We start from the raw sequence: 18,448 nt of genomic DNA on the forward strand, positions 1-18,448 counted from the left end.
CATGCAATGTCATTCGCAACTGATCCAAAATCCTCAAATTGAACGTTCCATGCTCTGGAATCGCTAAAGCTCCCCGTTTCTCTGTCAACTTGCACCACTGCTTTAACAAAAGACATGGTGCAACACCTCGCTCCTCCATCACAATAAATGCCAGAGAATTTTCCGGTGGGGTCGGCTCCCCTATTGTCTCCTTAATGGTACTATCGGCCTTCATGGCACTCCTAAACGCTTTGAAAAACTTTTCTTTTCCTTTGTATTTATTCGATTCAAATAAGGAAATTACTTTTACTCCCAAGATTCCCTCCACCCGCTTTCTCAACCAATTGACTCTTACAGGCGGCTGCCAATCCGCTTGCGACTCTTCTCACTAGCCAATCTATCCCAGCGCGGCTCACTCTGCCGTCACTCTCACACTGCGGCTGACAAAGTCTTGCAGCTTTTCCTCCTGATCGTCAGCTCACACTAAACTAATGCAAAAGTATTGCGAGCACTAACCATAACCGAATAACCAAAACAAATCAGCTGGTTTACTAAAGGAAGGTACACAATCGCTTCAGAGACCTTATGGATTTTCACTGATGGCACTTTTGCTCATGCAGCTATTCCTCTTTCTCAGTCTCCCACATTCGCAAGCAAAATTCGACCCGTGAATTTCACTCTCAACTGATCAATGGGTCTGTCCTGGTGCACATAGGACTTGCCAAATCCCAGTCGAAACTTTCCCTAACTCACTTAACTTACACACTGACTTGTTGACCATGCCCGATCAACCTACTAAACCAGACAGATTACAACATATAACCAAGTGTCTCCTACACTTGTCGATATACTCCGGAGTCTTAGACCACGTAGGGTCCGTACATCACCAACAACCACACGGACAATTTTTTTGTACAAAGCGCCACACACATATACATTTCGACGACTTCCCTACTCTCATACTGCAGAGTACGCACACTCCAACTAAACCTCAACTGGAGTACGTAAAACTCCCTACTTCCCTCACATACATCTCAATTCACCTGAGGTCTGCATAAGCCTTTGCAAGTGCAACCTACCACTTTCACACTATAACTAGAATGCCGAGAACATACCCAACTTTACTAGCAGGATCCAGGATCTGGGAAAGTCATTTCTGGGCTTAAGGAGACATCATCTTTGCTACAATTGCCATTTCAGAAAAACAAAATTCAAATCTCATAAAAATGAACAACTAACCCTAACTTAAACTACCACTATAACCCCCAAGCACCACATAACTAGTTCTCCAAGGAAACCAACCATCAAGCTGTTAACAAAAACTGCTAGCACGCCTGGTCCTTAGTAAGTAAACTTACAACAGAATACGCAGAGGACGATTAACCTTTTGGATCGCATGGAGTATCCTAGTTACGTAGCAATCGATGAACATCAATAATCAATGTACAAATCAATAGTCAATAAGCAAATCACTAATCATCAATCATTAACATCAACATTTCATGAATAACCAACACTCAATTATGCGTTTTAGCAATTTTATTTCCCTATTAGTTACAATACTAAGTCATAAGGTTAATTCAAACTTTATTCAATCAGCTCAGAATTTGTTCATTAATGACCACCAATAACATAATCTAATCAGAACTTGAGAAAACATATGCTCGAATGCTTCAGCATAAGCCAACAAAGATGAATATAACAGCATTAATAGCAGAGTTCAGCAATCAGTTTGTCAATCATTTGTCACTGTCAGCGTCACCCAAAGAATACCTTACCTAACTCAAATTAGCATAAGCATGTGGGACTTCATGCAAAAACAATTTAGAAACACAAATTTAGAAAAGATCTAGCTAAAAGGAATACTATTAGACAGCGCAGTTGGTACCCAGAAAGAAAGGCACAAAGTTAACAGTCACATTGTCATTTCTATCTATCCACAGAATGGATCAGCAACAAAGTCAGTCTTCAGGTCATCAATCAATCAGCAACGCATAAGGCTCTCAAGAGCGTGAGCCCAATGACAGAATCTCGAATCACGTCTCCTGACATCAATTCTTCCCTCAAATCTGATCATTGCATCTGAAGTTTTTGCCCTTTGTCATTACTTTTTATTAAGGTTTACCAGTCCACCCCCTAATTCCTAATTGGTCAATCAATCACCAGTTATGACTCTATCCAATAATATTATTTTTGCAAATCTATGAATTCTAATATTTCACAGTTCTCAGTTCATTGACTGGTTCACTGTACAATGTCCTCATTATCTGGCTCATCAGGTATTGAAAATGTTGCATCTTCTTCTCCATCAGTGCTTCTATTGTTCAAGTCCTGGGAAAGTGCACTGAGTCTGTTTTACACCAAAGTTGTTACATACTCTAGTCCCTCATCTCCTGTTTGTCGGTACATTGCAGAAAATTCTCGCCAAGCAGATTTTATTAACATATGCAGTTCATGGACAGTTCAACGCATCAGCTTCTCTGCAGTGTGCTAGAAATTGAGCTTCTGTATGAGGTCCGGCAACTAGGCCACAATTTCAGATAAGTTAGCTCTACAATATACTGCAAAATATAGGTTATAAATCTTAATATACCATACTACTACATTATTTTTGTTCATTTTCAATATTTTATGCATTTTTAATCATTTTAGTACAAATTTGTATAAACTGTCTGTCACTCTCCGTGGGCACATTTTCAAACGTGCACATACATTTTTCTACGTTAAATTTTCTATCAATTTCTTGTTAATCAAAACACAAACATTCATTAATAATTTCTAATTAGCATATCTGCTTCAACAGATGTAATGAGTGTAAAAGCATGAAAGTCATCCTGAGGGGCAAACCTATGATCTAAGTATACAGCAGTATGCAACAGTTACAGGATACTCTTCCTAAGCAGGAGGAAAGGTTGGCCCAATCGCAGAGATCAGAAACTACACATCCCCAGAGAAACGAAGTATTGCTGGAAGCAAAAAGGGAAATGCGAGATACCTTATATAAATTCACCCTGAAAGAATATAGACAGAGGCTTCGTAGAGAAGAGGATAAGTCAGCGAACTTCTCAGCATGGTTATTAAAAATAAGAGCAACCGTCTTCAATAATACTAGCCCTGAATCGACCAGAAAGAACTGTGTCTGTACCTCAGACAGTCTGAATTTGATAATTCTTCATCAGACAACTATTTCACAGAATGTTGGGCAAAGGAAAAGATGTTTCACATATGGTGGAGTTGCCCCAGTATCAAAATATTGTGGAAGTAAATGTGAAACGCTTTAGTGGAAATACTGGGCATGTCCCTCCCAGATGACTTGTAATACTTCTTACCGAAAGGATCAATGGAAGAGAATATATCTTTTGACTTACCAGAGTAGGATAATTTTATTTTATAGCCAAAATATGAAATATGGTAACAATGGAACATAATGGCCCTCATTACGACCCTGCCGGTCGGCGGTAATTTGGGGAAAGGTACTGCCAACAGGCTGGCGGTACCTTTCCCCAAATTATGACACTGGCGGTTTAGCTTAAGCCAAACCGCCAATGTACCACTCCGGCTGCCAGAGTGGTAACGGCCACTGGGCTGGAGACTTCGGTCTCCAGCCTGGCGGCTGTCACAATCTCACCCTCGGGATTATGACCCCGCCTAACGCCATGGTTTTTCGTGGCAAGTGTACCGCCACGAAAACCATGGTGGTAGGCACTATCAGTGCCAGGGAATTTGTTCCCTGGCACTGATAGGGGTCTCACCTGCCCTACTCCCCCTTCCCAGAATCCTCCCCCACCTCCCCACTCCCTCTCCTGCCTCCCCACATTTACACACCCACACACATGCATACCCACATCCACCCACGCATGCACTCATACACACCCACACACTGCAACACACACCAACATACATTGTCGCACACACGCATTCACAACATACAACATACACGTACACTCACATTCAGTCATTCACGCACGCATTCAATGCGACTCACACCCGCATACAAAACCAGACACCCCACCCACACACACACACACACACAACACCCTCGCACACACCACTCCCCACCCCCTCTTCTGTCGGAGAACCCGACTTACCTGCTTGCAGGGGGTCATCCGGCGGGAGGCGGCGCTGCTGTCAGCTTCATTGTCCGCCAGCAAAACACCGCCAGGCCGTATACGCTAGGCTCATGATACAGTAGCCGGTGTTCTGCTGGCGTGGCGCTGCTGCTGACAGCAGCGCCACCTTACCGCCGTCCACCGCCATGATCGTCGACGGTATTCTGCCAGCCTTCTGGCGGAGTTCCGTCGAGGGACATAATACGGGTGGGCGGCTGGCAGCCATGGCGACAGTATGTTGCCAGCCGTCGGCGTGGCGGTAGGCGGCAATTACTGACAAAGTTGTAAAGCGGGCCATTATGCATACTTTGAGAGAACGTAAAATGTTTGAGTAAGTCTTGGGTCCACATCTGGAAAATATAGCAAAGGAAATTGGTATACTACTAAAGCTGAAATGCATCAGAACTGAACTGATATTTATATATGAACATATGTACCTACGACTGGTACGAATCTATGCAATAGAAGACAGACAAAATTATTTTTGCCCTATACAGCTGAGCTTCTGACTCATGTTTAGCACTGTAAAGGCTGAAGGTTAGGGTAACAAAGATAAAAGGAAACAAGATCCAGGAATGTGTGTTTGACTAAGCTGAATAAATGTGTTTTGATTCTTTAAACTAAATGGATTCCAGCAATGGTTCTTAACCTGGGGTCAGCAACACATACTCTGGTAGAAATTCAAAAATTATTAGCAGAATAATAAAGTATATACAGAAAAAGCTAAATTTAAAACACTTTATTAATCTGTAGAAGTTCGGAGCTATGGGCTGAACATTAAGTTCCTATACTTAGCTTTACTTAAAAGAGCAGTGCAAATACAAAAAAAATATGCAAATGAGGGAACACCCTTTTGAGATGGCATTGGCGCTACATGGGCGCCAGCGCCATCTGTATTACAGAAGAGGCCGCACAAATTTCTTCGACCCCTTCTGTAATACCAAAGTGCCCACAGGGCGTGCAAAGCAGACACAAACGTCCATTGCACCCTCCGGGGCACTTTGTGTAATACGGCCACTGGTGTTTTTCTTGATAACCTTTGACCTAACACAAAATAACATTTACTACCATTAATATAAAGAACAGTATTCAATTTACAAAATCCAGAGATGGAAGACTTCAGTTAGCAACGCCTGCCAGGACTCGAACTCGTGACTAACTGCTCTCACATGATGCAAATATTTAGCTAACTTAGCAAAACTTCTGTTTACTTTTAGGGTGTGGTTGGCGGGGGGGGGAGGGAGGGGTTCGTTTGTGGGATAAATACTCAAGGCTCTGCCTATTTTCTTCATGTTAGACAATCCTCTCCAAACTTCCAAAACCTGAATGTTTACTGTTCAAGTAAAAAACACACAGCTGGGGCTGATAATCTTAAAGGGCTATAACATAACGAGGATCAGAAGGAAAGGCACAGCAGAGCTGGAAGAAAACAGACACCCACGAGGTATGTCCCGTGCTGCTGTTCACAGTTCTGTTAGCAAGAAGGGTCACAATTGTTGGGAGAGGCCGGGCCGGAGGAGAGATTTCTTTCATTTCTAAGCTGAGGCACACCACCAATGCTTTTTCTTTCCTACCACTCCCATCCAGGCCAAAGCGCTCTCTCCATGTATGTGAAAAGCAGAACTAAGGGCATTAATAGCCTCATCTTGGGCTTTGATTTCGATTTGCGTGTGTTGTTTCCGAGCAAACAATTTGAGTGTAGGAAAAGGTGACAATTGAGTTTGCTGACATTTGCAGATTTAAAGGATGAATTCAGGTTTAACAAAGAATAGATTCACAAAAATATGATGTCGATTTCATGGTTTATTTCTTTAACACATTTGCCATGTTTGAGTGACGGAACAAAATCATTAGGTTAAAATATTTGGCTGTAGCATTAAACATAAATGTAATTTCCAAGCGCAGCTACAATTCTTCCACACAACGTGTCAAACAACGTGAGCCCAGCAAACATGCGTCCTAAATCAAACAGAATTTAAGAGTATACAAAGCTGACCTCGTTTGAGGTTTCCCCACAACAAATAAAAGCAAATGTAACTTTGCCTTGATAACTGCATCTATACAAACCTACACAGAAAAGACGGAGTCAAACGATAAAAGGAAACATATTCAGCAAAGTGTGACCTCTTCTGACACTTGTGATTATCTACTAGCGCTCCTCCTACAGCATGTGCAATTATGGAGCGCAGAAATAAGATTATGTGGGCCAGATGTAGCAAAGTGTTTGCGCCTCGCAAACAGCGAAAAACGCCGTTTGCGAGGCGCAAAAGCCTCTTTGCTATGCAGAAATGCATTTTGCGAGTCGGATCCGACTCGCAAAATGCATTTCCGACTCACAAATAGGAAGGGGTGTTCCCTTCCTATTTGCGACTCGCAATGCGATTCAATTTCATTTGCGACCGCGAAAGTGGTTGCAAATTAAATCGCAGTTACCATCCACTTGAAGTGGATGGTAACCCAGTCGCAAACAGGAAGAGGTCCCCAGGGGACCCCTTCCCCTTTGTGAATGATCACAAAAATTATTTTTCAGAGCAGGTAGTGGTCCTATGGACTACTGCCTGCTCTGAAAAATACCGAAACAACAAGGGACCGGAATACCTCAACAGACGCCTCAGCTTCTACGTCCCCACCCGCCCCCTCCGCTCCGCTGGCCTCGCACTTGCTGCCGTCCCTCGCACCCGCCGCTCCACGGCGGGTGGGAGATCTTTCTCCTTCCTGGCGGCCAAGACCTGGAACTCCCTCCCCACCAGCCTCAGGACCACCCAGGACCACTCCGCTTTCCGGAGACTCCTAAAGACTTGGCTGTTCGAGCAGCGATAACCCCCCCTTTTCCCCCCTAGCGCCTTGAGACCCGCACGGGTGAGTAGCGCGCTTTATAAATGTTAATGATTTGATTTGATTTGAAACAAAAGGTTTCGTTTTTTTTTCTAAATGCAGCTCGTTTTCCTTTAAGGAAAACCGGCTGCAGATAGAAAAAAAAAAAAACTGCTTTATTAAAAAGCAGTCACGGACATGGTGGTCTGCTGACTCCAGCAGGCCACCATCCCTGTGAGTGCCCATACTCGCAATGGGGTCGCAAACTGCGACCCACCTCATTAAGATTAATGAGGTGGGTCTTTGCGACCCCATTGCGAGTTGCAGAAGGTGTCTGAGACACCTTTCTGCATACCAAATTGCGAGTTGCAATTTGAGAGTCGCACGGACTAGCAAATTGCAAGTCGCAATTTGGCTTTTTCCTACATCTGGCCCTGTGTGTTTAAGAAACGTAGGCCTCATTAGAAAATCCTCTCATTTCTCGTCATGTATTCTGTTTGTGGTTTTGGGAACAAGCTCCCTTCATGCTTCCCCTCTGGCCCACCACAACATAGCATAGGATAATGGGTCTGCCCACTTCTACCATTAGCTCTCATGAACTGAATTTTGCTTTATCACATGTGCACGCCTGCCTAAAAGAAGTGCCTTTCAGTGCTAAAGCCTTTTGTCCAATATATTATCAACGTTTTTATTTCCTCTTCTTTCTCCAGTGTTTGTCACAGTGTGGTGTTTAAATTAGGTCTTCAGGTTACAGTAATTCAAAGTTAGTAGCACATCTCTCTTTGCATGAATAAGATTCATATTTTCTTGTAGTGTGTGTTAAAACTAAAATGGGTTCGTGCACCGGGTGTAAGTACCCCTGCCTCTAAGATTTTTCTTGTTGCTAGCATATAGACACCTCGGGTAAGCAATTGAGGTTTTTTGTGTTATTCTTTTTATGTTTGTGGCAAATTCTTGCATTACAAAACACACAAAAAATAACCATTGTGGGAAAAGGCCAGACCTATGGGCTTTACCAATGCTTGTTTTTCTAGAATGGTGTTAAAACCCTATTAAAAACTGTAGGAATACAACAGGATTGCCAATGCTCTCCCTCACCCTCCCTGAACTAAGCAAATTCCTTAAACTGAACAGCCTCAACTCAGATCCTGGGGATAAAGATGAAAGGGAACAGAGCGAAAAACTGGTAGAAGATAATCTACATCTTTCACCTTAAAGAATTTATTTTGCTTGTGTGTCTTGACCTAGTGTTTCTCCAAAGCAGAATCGAATTTGCCTGGATTAAGTATACCACAATGATTTGATAAGATTAAATTTCTGCAATTGCTACTGACTATCTCTACAGCACCAACTCTGTAGACTTCTGGTGGCTTTCTTGACTCTATGGTACATGCAATACATATTTGGTTGAGCAAGTGTTAAGTGTTGGGGGAGAGGAGTGCAGGGTGAACTGTAACGCTTTATCCAAATGGGAATAAGTGTTAGTCAAATTAACTTGTAAATCAGACAACTGGCCCCCGTACACTGCATATGTCCACATGGGGCTTCCTTAAGTGACTAAAACACATATGAAGTTCAGACGAGATGACCGGCCAAAGGTTGGCATTCATGATTGGCCTGGTATAGCGAGCAGTGGACCCAACTACTCTACAGGCTGATAGCTGATGAGGCGTTTGAGAGGGGTGGTTGACCCTAAGATCAAACAGTAAAAATTCCCAAATAAATATATTCTTGGCTTCATAGTTTGGTCTGGGGACCCGGAGTCAGGTCTGGAATGTCTATGTCCATTTTGGTTCAGGAAATTAAATATGTTTAGGTCCAGATTTATAGAGATTTTGCTTTGGGGGTCACATTTTTGATGCAGTCAGACATAAAATCCTTTTTGGTATTTACAAAGCCACATAAATGCCATTTTGCATAGCTTTGAAAGAAAAAGTAACTCAATGCAGTGCACTGTGCTGCCTTGCAATACTTTGCATCAGACAGGGACGTTATGGGTGGTGCATGGGTGTTCTCATGCATTCCAAATGGATTTGGAATCACAACCAGATTTACAAAGTGTTGTGGATATGGGTTTTGTGCTAAAATGGTGCTCCTGTCTGAGGGTTGCATAACAAAGAGAAATGTCTTAATTACTCTCCGTTATTTCCTCTTTGCATGTGTGCACACATAACAAAAGGGAAGAAGCCTCCAGGGATAGTTTTTGTGTAGGAAGGTAGCCATTCCTGTACAAAAAATGTTCAGACCATAAGATGACGCCCTTGCCCTAAGGCACAAGGGTGCCTGTGTTGGCACTCAGCAGTCCGAAGTGCGCAAGCGCATGAAGAGGGCAGAACTGCACCATTTCTTTAAAAATCTCTCTTCAGGTGGTGTGATGCCACGCAGCAACTTTGCCTGCCAAATCTGTCACAGAAGTATTCTTTGAATGGATACAAATGTACTACTTTTTAGAATTCACAAACATTGGCAGTAATAGGCTTGGAAAGCTAGGCCAGTTACAGGTTTAAATGCCACTACTGGCAATCAAACACCCAAAGGGTGATGAGATGAATGCTTACAAATAATCGAATTATGGGATAGCATTCCTAACCATTGTTTTTCATTCATTGTACTGCTCTAGACATAGAGCCTAATTTAGAATTTAGAAAACAGAGTAAAGGCAGGCCGAGGACTTGACTACACTTATTCCACCCGCCAAATTTAGAGATGCCCCCAGCAGGGCAAACATCTCTATATAATAGCAGGTTCCTGTCAATGTAGGAACCTTTTAGCAGAACACCTCAGGAGACCATTGGACTCTCAAGCAAAGCATCCTTAACCTCTTGGGTGCGGGCCTCAGCCGATGCCCACACTACCTCCCTGGTGCAGGTCACGACCAGTGGCTGACACCAGGGAGGGGGTTAAAAACTCCTCCGATGAGTCGCACCGGAGGATTATTATTATTTTTTTTAATAAAAAAAAAAAAACTTGGCGGCACGGAAGATCTTTCCCCTGGCCCCCACTCGCCCCTTTGTGGCTTCACGGCGCGCTGACGTCACTATTGGTTGAAACTGGCCCAAACTGGCCTCCCCGACGTTTGGGAAGGCCTCGTTTCAAAGGGGAGATTCTTCCCTTTCAAACGAGGCCTCTCTGAACAGGTTTCGCACAGCTGTGATCAAGGGCCAGGAAACCCCACTAGACACCAGGGCTTTCACTTGGGGGTCGGTGGGTGGGGGAGGGAATCAGCCCCTAGGAAAACCACACCCACATATAAAAGTGATCTCTCTCTCTCTATATATATATGTGTCACCAGTTCATTTGCAGTTGCAGCTTGAGTCTTCAAAGCAATGCACATACTTCAACTGACACGTTTCAACTGTAGCTTTTAGGCAGCAATAACAAAAGTCAAGTAAGTCTTTTTTTCTGCTACAAAAGGATCAGACTTTTGTCTGGTGGCAGTTTTGATGCCATAAAGTAGTGCAGGAGGTTTTTATGCCTACTGCAAAATAAAATCTGTATTTTATGTAAATAGTTGAGTAGATTAGTAAAGCCAGCCATTATCTGCGCTATAATACAAATGCACCACATTTTGAGGTTTGCAAAGGATTCCGGGTAACGGAACCTAGGGAGAGCCCCACAAGTCATCCCATTCTGATTTCCCTAGGTGTCTAGTTTCCAAAAATATATGGTTTTGCTAGGTTTCCCTAGGTGCCGGCAGAGCTAGAGGCCAAAATCCACAGCTAGGCACTTTGCAAAAAACACATCAGTTTTCATTGGAAAAATTTGATCTGTCCACATTGTGTTTTGGGGCATTTCCTGTTGCGGGCACTAGACTTACCCACACAAGTGAGGTACCATTTTTATTGGGATACTTGGGGGAATGCTGGGTGGAAGGAAGTTTGCGGTTCCTTTCAGATTCCAGAAATGTCCTCACTGAAATCTGAGGGCAAAGTGTTTTTTTTGCCAAATTTTGAGGTTTGCAAATATTTCTGGGTAACAGAACCTGGTGAGAGCCCCACAAGTCACCTCATCTTGGATTCCTTTAGGTGTCTAGTTCTCAAACAGGTTTGGTAGGTTTCTCTAGGAGCTAGAGGTAAAAATCCACAGCTAGGCACTTTCCAAAAAACACGTCAGATTTCAATGTAAAAATGTGATGTGTCCATGTTGCTTTTTCTTGTAGTGGGCATTAGGCCTACCCATGCAAGTGAGGTACCATATTTATCGGGAAACTTGGGAGAACACAGAATATCATAACAAGTGTTATTGCCCTCTGCCTTTCGCTACATTTTTTCCTTCCAAATGTAAAACAGTGTGTAAAAAAGGTGTCTATTTGAGAAATGCCTTTTAATTCACATGCTAGTATGGGGACCACGGAATTCAGAGATGTGCAAATAACCACTGCTTCTCAAAACTTTATCTTGTGCTCATTTTGGAAATACAAAAGTTTTCTTGATACCTATTTTTCACTCTTTATATTTCACCAAATGAATTGCTGTACACCCTGTGTACAATGAAACCATTGCAAGGTGCAGCTCCTTTTTTTGGCTCTGGGTACCTAGGGTTCTTGATGGATCTACAAGCCCTATATATGCCTGCAACCAGAAGAGTCCAGCAGACATAACTGTATATTACTTTTTGAAAATATGACATTGCAGGAAAAAGTTACACAGTAAAACGTGGAGAAAAATGGCAGTTTTTTCACCTCAATTTCAATTCTTGTTTTTATTTCGGCTGTTGTTTTCTGTAGGAAAACCTTGTAGGATCTACACAAATGACCCTTGCTGAATTCAGAACTTTGTCTACTTTTCAGAAATGTTTAGCTGTCTGGGATCCAGCATTGGTTTCACACCCATTTCTGTCACTAACTGGAAGGAGGCTAAAAGCACAACAAATAGTAAAAAATGGGGTATGTCCCGGTAAAATGCCAAAATTGTGTTGAAAAATGTGGTTTTCTGATTCAAGTCTGCCTGTTCCTGAAAGCTGGGAAGATGGTGATTTTAGCACCACAAACCCTTTGTTGATGCCATTTTCAGGGGGGAAAAAACACATGCTTTCTTCTGCAGCTCTTTCCCCCCATTTTTCTGGGGAAAAAATTAGCTGTATTTTGGCTAATTTCTTGGTCTCCTCCAGGGGAACCCACAAACTCTGGGTACCTTTAGAATCCTTAGGATGTTGGAAAAAAGGACGCAAATTTGGCGTGGATAGCTTATGTGCACAAAATGTTATGAAGGCCTAAGCACAAACTACTCCAAATAGATTTTTAAAAAAAGGGCTCAGCACTGGGGAGAGGGAGGCCCAGCAGCTAAGGGGTTAATAAGGGCCTGACGTCAGAATGGCATCTGCTGCTCAAGTTCTTACGCTACTTTCGACTGCTCGTACACTGGCATGAGAAATTGAAAGAGTTATGATCAAATGACTGGTTGAAGAAATAGGATGGGGAAGTCTGGTGCCCTGCACATTTATGGAAAGGTTCACACCAGCTCCTAACCCACGGATCTCTCGTATGTGACTGTGACAACCTGAGAACTGTTCTTGAATAGCTCCTATCGAGTAGTGGCAGTCAGAGTAGAATGCGTAAGCCACAACAGCCATTTGTTTTGCAGGTGCTCTGAAACTAATCACAAATAGAGAGAGATGTATCTGCCAATGTGGTTGTTGTGTTATTCAAAATCACACTGCAAACAACCTTAACACAAATGTAAAAATAGCCACAACTATTAACCCTTTGAGCCCCAAGCCCACCCATCAACGTTTTGTAAGACATATCTTGAAAACCAATTAACATATGAGACAAACGTTAAAAATATATTATTCTGAGTAAAGCTCTAGCTTCAGTGTAAGTGTAATGTCATTTTGTTCACTTCTATTTGCTGTAGAACACAGCAAAAGCTATCGTGTGACTTACATTTGGAAATGCTGCATTTAAATCACACTGAACAGACCTAGGGGGATTTTGTGGAAGAAACTAAGCTACTAAGCTAGACGTGTCAAGCAACTACTAAAATTCACTAAGATTTTTCAAACAACAACAAATATATTGGTAAATTAAAAACCCAGTTCTTCTGGGAAGTTGAATTTAACCTTGCCTACGGGCCGGAATGACAAGTCTATAATATAAATTTATTTCAGAAAGCCCTTAGGGAGCCATAACTGCTAAACCATCAACCTGAACCATCACTCTCCTCACTAGCTTTTAACATGAATTTCATGCCACCTTTTTGGTACCACTCATGAAGATTACCATACAAACAGCACACTAAATGGCAATTCTGGACGAATAAAAGTGAGCAAAATAATGCAGCTCACATTGGGTTCACAGAAACAAACAGATAAACTGTAAGCATTCATTTTTCTAAGAAGAAAAAAAAACACATTTGAAGTGCGTTCTGAAACGATGTTTACGATTATTTAACAAGTTTGTGCAAGTAATTTCAGTGAAACATTGCTTTACCTTTTCCAACTCCTTTCTAAGCTCCTCCTGTTCCTCCTCTGACAATGTTTCAGGTGTATTTTGTTTAAGAGCATCTTCCCCAACAGGTACGTTCCCAGTTATTGGTGAACCTTGAAAATAAGAGACAGTGTTTTAAATACGCTTGGAAATTGAGCCAAAATACAAATAAAACATGGAAAATGAAGACAAAATAAAAACCTACAAACAGATAACCAGATTTTATCCTAAATAAATTAAAGTTCAGTGAATGTTTTTTTGGCCCAATCCACTACAGTAGTCTCTAGAGGAAATGCCAACATTACAACACAATTTTAAGATCTACTACTCACCAACAGCACAGTACAGTCTTAGAATCAGGGGAGGGGGAAGCCAACCACGTGGCACCTCAATGCCAGAGACGCAAAAAAGGGAATTTACTAGCCTTAGTTTCCATTTACACAACAACATAATGATCTCCAATTCAAGAGTTCTTTTTGGCTACCAATTCTAGAGAGAGGTCTGTTGTTGCTGCTTGAAAATGTGTGATCTGTCGCCCCCATCCCTCACTAAGTTTCAAGGGGATAAGCAATGATAATATAAGTATGAAATATACCTGGGCTCACGCGCATGGCGATAGAAGGAGCGTACAAGATGAAGAGTGTAAAACAATACAAAAGAACTGGAAATCTGTTGTAGAACATTTAGTAAGCAATGTCTACCCCAAGACGTGTGCCCTGGCAAGTTGAGTTATTCTTCTATGTTACTTCACAAATGGGTAAACAATACAAAGTCATAACATGCAAGGAATTCCAACGATTAACTTTTCAATTTGCTTTAATTTTATTTAACATATTCAAACATGTAAAGGAATAGCTGTGTGACTACTTAATCAAAAATATAAAATAAATAATGGGTTTTCTTGGCTACCCATTAAACATTGGCACTGCCACACAACTGTATAGTAAGAGCCTAAAGAGACCTCGAGCAAATAGTTATGATAGAGATACCTTGAAGGATGTGCATTTATGCACACTGTGATGAGCTTCATAAGAAAATCAACTGTGATGCCAGTATAAATATGCTCCACAACTGATAAATAGGACCACTAGTGACTGTAGGTAAGTAGTTTGCAAACAGTTTGCTTTTCTTAGATGCACTTTTGCTAGTCTCCGAGATGGCTGGAATTTTCTGACTGTGCATGACTTGTGCATGTGTGAGATCTCTTCTTCCAGTCATAGAAAAGCAACATGGGTCACGGAGGACTGTGCTAATGAATGTGGTTAGAACAGACAGAGGGATGCTATCTGTTATTCTGAGGACAAGCAACGCAAACACAGACAAATCTGGTTACTGCCAATCTACCAGCAACTGCTTTCAACAGATGAAGGTCATTCTAGAAATTTCAAGTTATGCACCACAAACTGCCCCAGGAACAAATGGTCCAAATGGAAACCCACATGATTGAAAAGATTATACTGTCCTAGTTGACATTCCGATTTCCAGTATGACATAAGTAGTAATCAACAGCTGTCCGCACCATGAGGATGGCTTAGTCTGGGGAGCCGATCCAGCCGAGCTCGCAGAAAGCACCTCTTTCCTGCAGCCCTGGAGCACCTCTGCTTTTGGCGTAATTACTGCCGCTGACAGAAGCCGTCTTTTACGGAGTTATACACGGGGATTTCACCAAGTACACTCCAAGGGAACACATGAGTTGGCATGAAACAAGAGTGAGACGAGCCCTGCTGGGCAGGAAGGCGGGTCCGCTGCAGGACGCAGCACTCTTACTGAGAGGAGCACGTGCAGCTATTTTATTTATGTCAGCGGCATTTGTACAGAACTCTATTATTATCTATATACATATGTGCGATTACACATGTAAGTGTGGACAAAACCGGTTAGAAAACTCCAACTACAAGAGAAACCTGTCTAAAAAGCCAGGTACTGAGCGAGCAAAGAAACTGGAATAAACCAAAGTTTAGCTGCCCAGAGGAAGAGACGTCATAGCCCTGATCTTGATTTGCAAAATCTGGGGATAATCATTAGAATAAAGAAGGTTGGAACTTCCCTGGAACAAAACGTATGCATGATACAGAGTTTTAAAATGTGTACACTCTCCTACAGGGAGCAAACAGAACCTACGTACAAGGAGTGTTGCATAAGCCAAGGGAGATGCAGAAACAAGCAGCCTAGCTCCCAGTATCTGAAAGGGCCCAAGTTGTTCTCAGCAGGGGACGTAGGGCGCTCCGGATAGAGGGCTTTTGTATAACGAAATGTGACCCTATTTATTCCTACAGTCACCACAAAGAGTATACATTCAAATGTCAAGTAAGATGCAATTTTCCTCAATATTTTGATTTATTACACGTAGTAAGATACCAATACAAACATTTAGATCCTCAAAGAAAGCAAGCTGGCGATCGTAACTCCCATGTTTTTAACATTTTTGGGCTGTAGGAATAAGATACCCATCTCTGAAGGCAAAAAGGCATCTAACCACTGATCATTTCCCCATTAACTAACATGATATCTATCTTCTCCGGATTCAGTTTCAATTTACTACTACTCATTCACTGCCAGATAAAACACATGGTCGGGTGAAATACTTCATGTGCGGAGGGTTTATCATTAAATCACAGAAGGATCTGGGCATCATCTGCATACACAAACACCCCGACACCCTTCTCTATTAGAGCATCAGCGAGTGAGATGACAGCTGCTAAACAAGGTGGGAAGAGACAGAAGATACTTGAGGTACCTACAAAGTCAGCCCAGGTTTTTTAGATGCAAAACCACCTTTTAAGTCTGTGAAGGGCCTGAGAGGAAGGATTTGAGCCACATAAGTGCCTGACCTCCTGAGCCCACTGTCTTGACATGGTTTAAAATGATAGAACGGTCAACTGATTTAAAAGTGGTAAAGAGAACTAGCAGAATCGGGGCACTTGTGTGGCCCTTGGACTGATCCCATCCAAGCTCGTCCATAATGGACAGGAGCACAAAACATTTGAGAATTTTGGAGGACGTATCAAGTGAAAGTTTTTCAAGTCTTAAAGATCAGGGCACAGTTTCTTTAGCAGTCGCATCACTGGCATCTTTAAAAGCTGACAGCACTGTGCCATAAACTAAAGAAGCATTCAGCAGGGCCGTAAGTTTGGATCCAACTGAATGTTTACGTTATTTGAAAATTGTTACAAGGCAGGAGCTGGTGTGAAAAGCCGAGGCCTCTAGAGCAGACTTAAAAAGTGCTCACAGGAAAAGGCAGAAAATTCTTTGATCCGTGTACCGGTAGTAGGAGGCAAGATCTCATCTATCAGGAAATTAAGTGAATCTATCTTCTCTGGTATGCACCTGAGCTCATCCAGAGCTCAGCAGGGGACGTCTGGATTTAATAGAGGAGACACAGGACTTGGAATAAATACAGTGGGTATGCAAGATTAGAAGACACCGCCGCTGTCATCTTGGGTTGGGCTGCGACGTATGAGAACTGGAGCACGAGCTGGCATCACACACCACACCCATCTCTGGGCGACATCTGCAGACAGATATCAAACTATCATTTGATTCCCTGAAGACTCGACAACAGTTTCTGGCTAGGCTTCTACAGAAATTTGAGATAACCAAAGTATTGGGGGTAAGGGCTGCATCCACATATATTTCCAGCCACCAGAATGGAAGATATCACTCATGAGACCAATGGAAAAGAGACGTTTGAGACCGAGGCTATTGCAGAGATTTCTTTATGAGATTAAGCAATTTGTGTTTCCCCTCAGCATAAGGCACATTAAAATAACAAGCATTTACAATGCAACGGGTCTCGCGTTTGCTCACGTTAGAGCTGATCGCGTTGTAAACTCCTAACCCGACTTTTCACCTCTCAAGCAAAAGTGCATTTATGTACACAACCGGAAAAAGTGAAATAAACTATGTAAAGAGCTCGACTTCTGCCAAGGGAGATCGCGCTTGTAAATTAGAGAAAAAGAAGTCCACGAGCCCGATGGATAACAGCGAGCCTCGCATGTTTTCTGTACTTGGTTGCTGCGCTCGAGGAGGGCTAGCCACTGGAAAAGGCATGACGTATGCGTGCCTTCGACTAATGAAAGCAAGCAGATTTTATTAGGCAAGCCCACGAACCAATAAAAAACACTGACATGAAGTTGACAGGGCTCCGAGCCCTTTTCTAAATACAAAAGCGTCTCGCTGCGATACGCATGCGCAAGCAACGTATGCTCGACCCTAAAAAAGGAGAATAAATGATAGTAGGATCAACCATATTTACAATGTGGAGGAACCACAAGTGCCTCTAGTACATACAGAGGAAACATCCAGATTGGAAAATTCACTATAAGACTGTGACGTGCAGTGTGAAGGATCAGGAACTACATGGAAAGCTTGCCCAAACGCTTACTGAAATTACTATTTTGGAAGGATGACAAAATATACTGCTATTTTACTATGGGCATTGTGGATGGTCTCGCCCATTTTTATTTATTTTTTATCCTGTTCCTCTTGTACTAGCTCCTGTTTCCCTGTGCTTAGATTACTTGACGTTAGTGGAAAACTCAAGTTATAAAACCTTCTTGAGTAGCAAGTATGTGCTTTCCTTATGGTGCAACTATTTGCATCAACAATTGTTAATCTGCATTGATAATTGTTAAATTGTATTGACAATGAATCACATTTATTTAAGGATTGGCAAAGGAAATTGCAGATGTAAATTAGCAGAACCTTACAATGATGCTCTACACGGCACCACCCAAATATCCACAATCTTCCATGATCACATTCAGATCTTTAAAAAAAAAACGTCCTCACGGATGCCCTTCACCAGGTGATAACTGTCCTTTGATTTAAGTCAGTAACTGACTGACACCCTCTTTGACAAACCAAAGAATATTGGTTCCCACGGCCTAGGACCCCCGGGGGTCCGCGAGGCCTACTCAGGGGATCTGTGACAGCCCAGAAAATTAATATTAACAGAATATTAAAGTGTATATAAATCAAGTGGCTAAATGTACAACTGAAAAATGTAAAACATACTTTAAATGCCGAGGAATTTGAAACTAAAGGCTAAAAATTGCATTAGTATCCTAAGATTGATTCGTAGGAGCAGTGCTGATGCATCAAACAGAATATAGTAAAG

General features: G+C 42.2%; 1 protein-coding gene across 3 annotated transcripts in view; it reads right to left on the reverse strand.

Moving 5' to 3' along the window:
* Positions 1 to 18,448, reverse strand: part of TPD52 (tumor protein D52) — a 319,482-nt gene that overhangs the window by 112,468 nt on the left and 188,566 nt on the right. For all 3 annotated transcript variants that reach the window (XM_069220402.1, XM_069220401.1, XM_069220403.1), the window contains one exon: positions 13,333 to 13,442. In XM_069220402.1, coding sequence (XP_069076503.1) covers positions 13,333 to 13,442 — 110 coding nt within the window. The remainder of the gene's footprint in view (positions 1 to 13,332; positions 13,443 to 18,448) is intronic.

The sequence above is a fragment of the Pleurodeles waltl genome, chromosome 2_2 (genome assembly GCF_031143425.1).
Source record: "Pleurodeles waltl isolate 20211129_DDA chromosome 2_2, aPleWal1.hap1.20221129, whole genome shotgun sequence".
NCBI lineage: Eukaryota > Metazoa > Chordata > Amphibia > Caudata > Salamandridae > Pleurodeles > Pleurodeles waltl.